General features: G+C 32.4%; 1 protein-coding gene across 3 annotated transcripts; it reads right to left on the bottom strand.

The window, feature by feature from the left end:
- Positions 1–7,421: 7,421 nt before the first annotated feature.
- LOC149242961 (uncharacterized) lies at positions 7,422–8,915 on the bottom strand. 3 transcript variants are annotated; one of them, XM_089367734.1, is made up of 5 exons: positions 8,443–8,915; positions 8,270–8,321; positions 8,091–8,159; positions 7,964–8,002; positions 7,422–7,769 (listed from the first exon to the last, which is right to left on the bottom strand). In XM_089367734.1, exons 1-5 carry the CDS (start codon positions 8,575–8,577, stop codon positions 7,624–7,626), a joined length of 441 nt encoding a protein of 146 aa, XP_089223860.1. In that variant the 5' UTR covers positions 8,578–8,915; the 3' UTR covers positions 7,422–7,623. The 3 variants fall into 3 exon arrangements, with proteins under 3 accessions (XP_089223860.1, XP_089223863.1, XP_089223862.1); XM_089367737.1 differs by having other exon boundaries at positions 7,422–7,865; positions 8,443–8,912; XM_089367736.1 differs by having other exon boundaries at positions 8,461–8,894.
- Positions 8,916–11,871: the final 2,956 nt, after the last annotated feature.

The following is an 11,871-nucleotide window of genomic DNA, read 5'->3' as shown; positions in this document are numbered from 1 at the left end:
AATTGTTCCATTTCAGGTTCTTCTCTTCTTATCCCACTTTTTTTTCCTCCACGAAGGTTAACAAATTGAAATCCCATACAATCAACCAAAGTTTTTCGTCATGCATTTGGTTTAATGTCCTTATAGTTTGTATAAAGTTTTCCTTCTTTGCAGGAATATGCGACCCATATACTGCTGAAATTATGATCCATTTTTTATTCCCTATATTCCGAAAGTGACCTATAAGGATTCCCTGCATTCCTATCCAGTAATCTTCCTTTTACCTCTGCCAAGTTCCATATGATTGTGATGCCCCATGCACTTCCTTTTGCATCCAATCCTACTACTTCATATCTTAGTTTCATTTTCCGTAGGATCTCCTCTAATGTTTCTCCTGTTATCTTTGTTTCCTCAAGAAGAATTATTTGAGGCTTTTCCTTTATCAACTGATCCTGTAGGTATCTCTGTTTTCCCTGGCTGTTAAGGCCCCTTATGTTCCATGATAGTACTATCATTGGGTAACTTTGTTGAGTTGATGGAATACTGATGATAGCGGTACTACCCTCTAGTGTTTACCAACATCTCTCCCATTATTTGGATTGACTCCTGTGGATTTCTCCTCCCTTTTTTCTTCCCTCCTTTACTTTTGTTTTGTTGTTCTTGTGAATTTTCTTATTGCATGCCCAGTTGCTATGCTTTCTCTACTTGTCTCTGTCCTTAGTTGGCCTTGCATTACTAAAAGGTTTCCTTGTATAATTTCCTTTGGTCCTCTAGGATGAATCTTTCATCCAAATGCCTCCATTCATTTAACAGTTTTTTAGAACTTCCTCTTCCAAACTTAACTCCTTTGCCCTACCTGTATCTACTTCCATTATGGTAAGATTAGTTCCTACTTACTCTTATTTTTCTACCAGATCGATTTGGGCTTTCCTCTTTGGGGCGGTTTTTTATTTTCTTAGGCTGCTTTCTTTTATTTTTCCTGATAATCCATAATTTCGATTTCCTTTTCTATTTCTTCTTCTTCTTGCAATACCTCATATCTACTTTTACTTATCTGTTGTTTTTGGTTGTTGTTTCTAGGGTTTTGGTGGCCTTTCATGTTCTTCCTCTTGTGCTTGACCTCTTGGAACCCCTCATTCTCCTCAAGTGGGGGTTTCATTTTATTCTCTTTGAGATCCGACCCTTCTTGGTTCAACAGGCATTCTTTAAATAAGTGTCCATATTCATGGCAATGTCGGCATCGGAGTGGGATATGCTCGTAGTCCAAGGTCTGTTGCCAGATTTCTTCATGATATTTTAGTTCTATTGATTTAGGGATGGGCTCTAATATATTCATATACACGCAGATTCTAGCATATGAGGTATATCGGCCCCTTTTTGTGGTTTCCGCTATTTTGACAAATCTTCCTATTGAATTCTCGATTCCTTCCAGTATTTCCAGAGCCCAGAAGTCCATTGGGAGACCGAAGTATCGTACACAAACAAGGGCTTCTAGGAATTTCTCTTTATCCGGGTTATAGCATTCTTCCCAATATCTAATGAACAACGCTGCATTATAATGAAAATATGGACCATTTTTCAAAAACTCTTTCCTTATCTTGCAAGTTTGAGAAGATTACCGTGAAAAAGCCTCTAGCTCCCAACTTGAGTTCTACATGGCCTTTTGGTTTCCATTTCTGCTAGATCCATTTGATCAGGTCCTTCTCCATTGGCCATACTCCTATAAGTTTGCATATCATCGCGTGGTCCTTCATGTAGCTGTGGCGGTGTTATGAATATGGATTTCTCTATTGCACATGGCAGGCACTACCCTTTATTTCTTGCCTGCCATCTCGCTCCGAGAACTGGGCCATTAGTTGGCCCTGCCGCTTCTTGGGAACTTGGTTGTTTGTTGGTTTTCCCACTTGACTCTCCAACCATTACATTCCGGTAGGAGAGGATCTCTCCCCCCCGTCTGTAGCTTGCATGTCTTTTCATACTATCGGCGTTCTGACGTTTCAGCCATTCCTCCTGTAATGTCAGGGTTTGTGTAGGTTTTCAAACCCTAGGGTTGGCTAAGCTTTTGTATAACGCTTGTTGTTCTCCACATTTTCAATGTTTTGACATTATTACTTTTATGCGAAGTTATAAATACATTTAAAGTTACAAATATGATAAATTGCACTCTTAATACATTAAACATTCACAATATGTTCTAAATGCCTGTAATAAATTTGATAAAAATATATATTTTGCTAACCATAATATTATATTATTTTATTACACTAAAGACATTTTTTTAATTTTTATCAATATTGTTGATTTATGAAAAAAATGTGATTACATGTCTTTTGATTCAGAGATATGTTGTTTCACATTTTTTCCTCAAGAATGAAAATTTTCATTTTATTATTATTGAGTTATAAATTTAGATACATTTAATTAAATAATTTAAATATTAAACAAAGTCTTTCGATAGAAATTACATAAGAGAAATTTTTGGCCGACGCTTTTCGAAAGACTTTGCTTAATTCATTATGGATCACAAAAGCTTGAATACAAAATTTAAATATTATTTTTAATTATAGATTTCAGTATTAAATTTGAAGTTGAGTCAAATGGTGCATCTATTTCTAAATTTTTTGGTTAATTTTTGAATTATTTGTGTTAGCTCACTGAAAATCTATCAATTGACCTCCCTACTAACTTTATGGATATTCTTTTTTTTAAGAACCCTAACTTGCACTAGAATTGTATGAATAATAGTGACCAATTTAAATTTAAAAACCAGAATAGACCCATCTTAAGTAATGATCTAACATGAGTTGAAAGCGATCACATTTCTTCATGCACAAACTTATTTAAGAGTGCAAAAAATAATGTGTAATTTTCATTGTTTAAATTGTATTATTGAATGCTATATATTTTTAAGTAGAAGTCAATATTAATTCATATTAAAATATTTTATTCATAACCTACTAATATTTTATTATAAACAACATTAATATTTTATTTTAACATATATATATATATATATATATATATATAGTTGATATTCACATAAATTAGTTAAGTTAAATATTCAAATAATTTATTTAAATAACTTGTTATAATATTTTGGAAAAGTACAACACTTAAACATATTTTTTTACCTTTAATTACTTCACATGAAATTATGTTAGGTCATATGGGAAACTAATTAAACATGCATAGCATATTCTTTTTTATTTTTTATTATAACCACATTGTTTTTCTATTTAGAGAATATTTTATTTTTATTTTAAGAGAGATACATAACTCCAAGTTGAAGAACAACCACATTTCGGGTATCAAGAAATCCAAAAAAATAGTTTTAACACAATCTATGTGACCTTGAAATAAAATAAAAATAATAATACCTCAATAATTTTAAATTAACGATCTAAATTTAAATAAAATATTTAATCTACATTTTATATAGAGAATCAAATTAAATTCATTTACGCTTCATATTTTATGTATATGTATGGAAATGAATCAATATATTTCTGAATGTAAATTGGGGAAAATAATTACATCAATAGAAAAAGTTATTGATCTTAATATATAACCAACTTAGATCCATCTTAACTTCAAATTTTCGAAGGATCAAAATTATGAAACACAGGTTAATAATTACCAATTAGAATTATTAAATTGGTTTGTTTCATTTTCATTTTATTTTTATTTTACTTTTATATAATTTTACCAAGTCAAAATGTGACATTCATCATCTCTTCCACAACACACTAAGCTCCTCAACGCAATAAACTTAATACTAAAACAAAATTACACATTTAAATAAAAAAATTAAATTAAATAAACATTATTGGTAATATATCCGCCAGTTGCGGTAAAACCACTCTGAACGTTAACAATATCACTGGATAAAGGACGAAGGCGGATAGGAAAACATGGGAGTAATCTAAAGAAATGATAAAGTTTTGAGACAAAAGTGTAAAGGGCACAACAAAACCAGGGAAGAACCCCTTAAACTTACTATATGCATATAGAGGGAAGAGGTCGAAAATAGACCATTATAATATTATTAACGTATTCGGCACGAAGTACTCATATCTCCGCTACCAATTGACTAGTATTGGTAGAAGGGCAAGACAACTAGGAGTTAAGAAATGTTGTAGGGAATAAATGGGATTTGTTTTCTTTGATAATATCAAAGATCAAAATTGGAAATACATAAGTTTGATTCTCTATCACAAGGAAGATACACACTAGATTTAAGAGGGAGTAACTCCCACCTATGCCAAATTACGGAAATATAATTTCTTGTTCTTAAAGGTGAAAATCATTATTCCTTCACACCGATTGAGGATGTGTCTAATTCGAAGATATGATTTACTCTCTATGAGAATAAGGTGATTAGAGAATTATTTTCGAATACTAAGAGTAAGAAAGTGTGCCTAAATGTGTGATATAAATATGTGTAACCATATAAAAAAAATTGCTAGCATGTGGATCTAAAGGGACAGAAAGTGGAGGTGCCATGCTTATCTATAGTTTACAGTAAGGCTAAAATGTCAAAAAAATATAAGGCCATAATGTTAAAGGGTGAAGAGAGTCCCTCAAATCCGGGGAAAAATGGGGTGCAGAAAATGATTAGCTTAAAGAAATAAGGGTGTTGAACACATTTATGCAAGAGAAACGAAAGCTGGAATATGCTGGAAACAAATAATAAATTTACCAAAGGTAAGAATCATTAATAAGTGGCAATGAGAAATAATAATCTTATAAAATAAATGTTATCTCATGTGGATAACACACAAAATCAACTATAGACTGTCACAGTAAAATAAGCAAGAATGTAAATTGGAAATGGGATAATAATCTTATAAAATAAATGTTATCTGATGTGGGTAACACATAAAATCTATTATAGACTGTCACAGTAAAATAAGCAAGAATGTAAATTGGAAATGGGAAGCACTCAATATTTTGCTGAAAAAAATTGATTAAGCAAGAGAGGAGCATACGATACAATGATCAAAGATAAGTCATTGAGATATATAAACCTAGACAGGAGAGATTTCTTTTATATATATTAATACCACTAAATATACAACTAGCCAACAACAAATGTTGATCGTCTCTGTATTCCAACAGTGCACCTTTTAGGTTGAAAAGTAAACTACCAAGGTAGGTTGAATGAAATTGGTATAACAATTGATACAAGTTAAGGAAAATGTGATTTGCTTAAAAAAAAAAAAAAAACAAACAAACAAACAGCTAGTTGAAATAAGTAATCTTTTCGAGTTAGGAGTTGGAAAAATAATTACCATTACAGAGATATAAGGAAAGAAATGACGAAGTCTGGGCCAGGAAATGAATGGAAATAATATAAAAAGCAGTTGGAATCAACTTGGGAAGGAAATGAACAAGATATCCATGTGTAGAATGTTCTACTTTTAAATATATTAAATCTCAGTAAAGTGAAAGAATATTAAAATAATGAGTAAAATTGATATTAGCTACTAATCAAAGCTAACCAACTTAAATTAATGGAAGAGATAACAATGTAAGTCTAAAAATAAAAATTGAAACTAGAAATATGTAGTTTTGAAGAAATAAAGAGAACAAGGTATCATAAAGTGTGAAACAGGTGATGTTGATTGTGGATGAACAGTGAGTTACCGATTAAACACTAGTATTGGTAACAAGTGAGTTACCGATTAAACACTAGTATTGGTAACAAGGATCAGTGGCTAATGAGCATTGTAAAGTCCATCCGCAAGATATGATAATAATAACCTAACAATATTGCGAAAACCATAGATGTGTAAGTGGAAAAAAAAATTATAAGCTGCTACAAATATTTCATTGTTCATTGATATTTTACTATAAACGATGCACAAAATAAGATACCATACTGCATCTTGGGGTTTATAAATGAGTCATATTTATGATATTGTACATGGCCTTGAGTCTATTAATATAATATGTATTAATAATGTTGACCTTATTAGCTGCATGTAAATAGTATGTTGAATGCAGATGAAAGTTATGTAACACATATTCAACATAGATGTTAGAAAGGGCATGGAAGGAATGAAAAATTATAGGTGCATCTTAATTGGGTCTTCACCCAAATGGAAGGAAAAAAAACATAAATGTGATAAATAGGGAAAGAAAAGAAGGAACTGCCTTTTGGTGAAGGGAAGAGGAAAATTCTTGGACCATGCAAAGGACTTTGCAGTGCTAAAACTTTACAGAACTGGTAGAATTGGGACTATAACAAGCTAACTATTATTTCTTATTCATGTTTAAAATTATAATGTTTAACAAGTACATGACAATTTCCGTTCTAATTGATTGATTTTTTTTTTCTTCAAATAACGTCAAGGGAAACATTTGGAAAACAAACAGTGGTATCTTTCACCAGAAAGAGATCCGGCTCTGGAAGTGAGTTGTTGCTCCTGTTAAAATTAAAATGAGCATGATATAAAGAAGATGGAAGGAGGAAAAATTATCCAGCAAGAATTGAGAAATTAAAAACTGGACAATGAACACCGAGGACGATGTTAATAAAAATGAGAGGAGAATGTAACACCCCCGTTGTGGAAAAACAGCTCTGACTACACTGAGTGGAGTGGAAAGAATGACAGCAAATCCAAAGAAGAATATCAAATTAATTATGTAAATGGTTATTTATTAATAAATAAATAGATGAGATGTATGCACTTGGGAATGAGACAGTTAAAGATGATACTCTTTCCAAATAAAATTCCATTGGTGAATGGAAATAGATAATTACTTCATGATAAGAATTCTAGATAAGCTTAATGGATGGGAGATAAATATCCATTAAGTTTCCTACATAGAGAAAGATGTTACTCTTGGAAAAAAACATAAAAACTTTGCGGGAGAGAAAGACAAGCTTTTATGGGAAAGCCATGGGCGAATGGATAAAAATATCCACAAAAACTGGACGCCACTAAAAGAAACTTTATCATAAAAGAAGAGAATTAAATATACATTGAAAGGATAGGAAAGATCTCGGCCGTGAACTAGAGGAAGTAGTTTTTATTTGGGTGGAAGTACTCGATTTGATGAGAATTAATTGTTATTTTTGTAAGTATAGAGAATATTTATTATGTGTAGTAGTGTGTTTAATTTTACTCAGTTAACTGCAATGAAGGTAGGAATTTCCCCCCACATATATATATATATATATGATGTTGAGAATAGTAATACAGCAGGGTGGAGTGCAGGTATTTTTGGAATAGTCTTTATGTTTGCCAAATGCTACGAATTTTAGTGGGAAAATAGCACACAAGAAAAATAGTTATTTATTTCCAATTTTATTCAAATAATGCCATTATTCTTCTTTATAGGCGATGGATCATGGAGTCGGTATTCGAAATGATCAGTCCTGAACCCTAATTATTTTTGAGGTGTAGAGATCAAACGGAGATGGAAAATGTAGAAGCGAATACGTAAAATGTCTATCTCAAAGACATTTTTTATAATTCCATTAAATCAAATATATACATTTTACAGAAAAGGAAGGTGAGATGAAAATCTCGTCCGAATTTACAAAACTCAGAAATATCAAAAATAATATCGCACATCATGGTGAGGTATATGATCAATCTCTTGCCTAAACCTATTAACATGCAAAAATACGACAATTTAATATACATAGGAGGCATGGTATCTAGTTCCATGGCTATATGAGCCAGCAGAGAAATTGAACTGTGAAGCAAAAAAATTAAGAAAGAACTCAGTCCGCCTACACCGCATAACCTCTTCCAGAAGTAGAGGAGGGCAGAACTGACCTGAACAAGTAGAAAAAGGTTAGTAGGCCGAAGGAAGTGCTGACTCTGGATTAACTTCGAACGGAGATGACTATGCAGACATGTGAATGACAATTCCTGCGACCATGAATATGACAGAAGAGAAATTGGCATCACAAAAACGGATTACGAGTTGTAGGGAGAGAAAATGAAACTGTAGAAAACACAGAGGTTACCTGGTGAAAAGAGGGGCTTGGTTAACGCCTCTGTCCTTCCTGTAAGAGTCAGAAAACCATTAGTGGTGAAAAATAGGTACAACTAAAATATATTCAAGAGAAATTTGAATTGTGAATTCGGGAGTACCTGTACACCCACGCCAAGTACCGACGGCCTCTCCAAGACAAATCTCCAAATTGGTAAATGGAACCATACCTAAAGTAATCAGGTCAAGCACGAGAATAAAAATTAAGTTGGAAGTCATGCATCGTTGAAAAAAATCGTTTAGGGTGGTATTTCTTGAGATAGCAGTAATCAGGGTTTACCTGTAAAAGTAGCAGAGGCAAGTATAGATGAAATCCCTGTCTGAAATATGAACTGTACATAGCAATAAAAGTGGGGCGATATCTGTCATACGGTATTCAAGAAAAACGAACAAAATAGCGTATGGGCATAAAGACTTCATAGGAAATGATTATGTAATGCAGAGATGTGTTACTAAGTTTTTTCCTCTTACTAGTAGCAGGTGCGACGAAACCGTGAGGAGGAGGTAGCCGCACCAATTGGGATGAAAAAGAAACCAACTGCTAATTATTTCCTTCGGGCCTATGATAGTGTCATTCCAGTGTGACATTGATGATGCAAGGAAGGTTCTAGCACCATAATGTGAGGCGTTCCTGCTATAGTAAGCAACGTAGCTCACCAAAAACCTGTTAAGATGCTTCTGGGTTCACTGTGTGCCGCGCAGAGTATAGCCCATCTCCCAAATGGTAAGAGGGAACTTGGATTAACAGTTTAGGGTTCGAGTTCTTTCCAGTCCCACCGTTGGATCGATTCGATCCATCCTAGCCATCCAAAGGTATCAAGAAAACCATGAATGGGCACCCATGTGATGCGCACATGACATTCAGTGAGCTGGTATAGAGGGATTGGCAGCTAGTCCTTCCGGGTGTAAAGTGTCTTGCGCTTTTGGGACTTGGTGCGGTGGAACTTGTATTACGTACCAAATAAATTCTAAGCTTAAGGAAACACACCTTTCAAATATACAGTCATGCATCGACTTAAATAAGTTTATAATAAAGAGCAGAAGGATTTATCCATGAAAACCTCGGAAGATACGCGCCCAATGGTGATATCCGACCAGAAATTATATTACCCAAAGAAAGGTTGCGTTAATAAACATTGAAGGGTAGTTCAACCTTATAATGTAAGGGTAGTAAATAGAAAAAAACCATGGCGTTGCCAAAAGTATTAAACCCATGGATCGAGCCATCTCTGATTGAAAATGTCACAGTGAATCCACTTGGGGTTATAGTTGTCATTTACATGAGAGGAAAGGCATAGGGTCTAGGTGGGTGTCCAATCACGGTGGATTAAAAAAAAGCAGTTGTAACATCATTGTAGGTCTAATATCAAGTAAAGTATGTGCTATGTTCATTCTAGTATTAGTACACAATATTAACCCCTTCACCTTGGTGATAAGAAATGAAAGCTGAGACTCACATAAGTTCTATGGACTATGGTTCTTAATTCAGAAATTGCACATTGGAATCTTGAATGAGTAATGGCTATACATTACTAAGATCTTACCAAAACCAATAAAATTAAAATTATCATATGAGCCTAGGGTGGGTTAGCCCAATATCAAGCCTACTTAGGCTTATAGTAGGACTAGCATAAAGGTAACATAGTAGAATGGGGTGAACTGAATACAAATCTTTATCGTTCTAGCCAATAAGCACAAATGGATTAGATATCCTTATCGTTCTAGCCAATAAGTACAAATGGATTAGATAGTGCCTTAAAAAAAATTGTATAACCGAGGTAATCAAAATTGGACTTTCAAATAAATAATATTATTCCAACTTACAAAATTCTAAAGCATCAAAGAAAATAAAAAACTAAGTTGATAGACACTGAACTTTGAAAAACAACACTTTACAATTTCAAATAATGTAGGATATTTGTCGTTTTTAATTCTAGTTTCAAAGGTATACATACAAGAGTAAAGTGTGAAATTGTATCTTTTAATATAAAAATATATTTGACATATTGAGGCTTGAATGTGGTATTTTTTTATATATATTTTATTACTATTTTTTATGTGACATTAGTTTTTTTTAATATAAAAAGTATGCTAGACGGTATAGTGTTTTTGTATAAAATTGAGAGGAAGAACATTTTATTTGAAAATCTCCCCACCAAAATAAATTAAGGAATATCTCATTTTTATACACTTTTTCTATTCGCGCGGAGAGGAATGCCTTTTTCACCAAAAACTCCCATAAACCTCTCATGTATATTTTAACATAGAACCACATTTGAGTATCATTAAATCCAAAAAAATGAAAACTCCCATAAACCTCTCATGTATATTTTAACATGGAACCACATTCAAGTGTAAGTAAATCCAAAAAAATAAACCTCTCAAGCGTAACATAGAACAACATCCAGGTATAGTAAATCCAAAAAAAATAGTTTTAACACAATCTATGGTTAAACATTTTGAAAATATAAAAAAAATTAGTTATAATGAAATAATTAACGTTAATCACTTTGAATACGCATTAGCCACATTTAACTTCATCCTTTCCCATAATTGTGAACATATTTTATTATTAGCAACATTTAACTTCATCCTTTCCCGTCACTATAAAAATATTTTATTATTCACACACACACACACACATATGGAGATGAGAATACAAAGAATGAGTAATTGTTAAAATATAATGTAATCAGGAATTGAAAGAAAGAGAAGTGACTCACACATTATTTTCATGGTTTTCATTGAATTATTTTGGTAAACTCCATCATTCTGAACGTATTCTAGCAATTCTAGCCACAAGCAAAGGAAAAAAAGTGGTCAGACATGTTGAGGTTTGGAGGAGTTCTAGAGGAACATAAAGGGAGCATCATGAGCTCCCAACTCAAAGAAGGATAGCATCATGGTTGATACACGCAAAGGAACCTCGACTTCATGCGTAATGACCGCTCCCACTCCTACAATGTTGCAGATAGAGGATAATGCCACATTCACTTGCAAGGATCGAAACATGTTTTGGGTGGTACTAAAGGAATTGTTTTAAGGAAAAAACCTTATGAAAAATCCAAAAATGGTGAAGCCCCTAAGAAGGGAGATCTATGTCCCTGTTGGTCCCTTTGTTTGCGGAAACTCGCCATGGAGAGATGTTCTAGTCACAAGGAGATGTTTATTGGTTATAATTATTATTTTAAAGATTAATAAGTTGAACGGTTAGACAAATCAAGATTTGGTTGACAATTAAAACAGTGAGATCTAAGGGTGGAAGAACTCTCAATCGTCTAACAATAAATTTGATGGTGCGGTAGAGTGGAAAGTGGCAACTGAGAAGAATCTCCCTAAAGAGCCTATTAATAGAATAATAATTCTCTCTATATATAACTTACATTTTTGGTTATTAATATTTTTTTAAATGTTATATATCAATTCCATATTAAAAATGAAATAAATGACAGATACTCCTTACAATAAAAAATGATAATATAAGAAAAATTTAAATTTAAATTATTTTGTTATTTCTTATGAACATTGAAATATTTTATGTATGAGTAACAATAAATATTTATGTTCTGAATATATTTTTGTTTTAACTATTACATGTTGACTAAACATAGAATGAATTACAATTTTACATATCATGGAGCATCTCAACTCCATTTAAGTAGGGAAAGAATTACATATCTCCTCAATATTAAAAAGTAAAATAGTAATATGGAAAGAATTACATATTTCTTTAACATTAAAAAATAAAATATAATTTTTTTCTTTATTTTCAATTACTTTGTTTATATATAAAGTAGATGTAAAATTAAGGTGGAAGTTAAAGTATTGTTGGTTTTTGTATCTTAATGCCTAACTTCTCAAATAATTTGATTTATTTGATAT

The sequence above is a fragment of the Pinus tabuliformis genome, chromosome 8 (assembly GCF_031772625.1).
Source record: "Pinus tabuliformis cultivar Carrire ecotype Pingquan chromosome 8, CPIR1, whole genome shotgun sequence".
Taxonomy (NCBI): domain Eukaryota; kingdom Viridiplantae; phylum Streptophyta; class Pinopsida; order Pinales; family Pinaceae; genus Pinus; species Pinus tabuliformis.
This window is presented reverse-complemented; position numbering and strand designations above follow the sequence as displayed.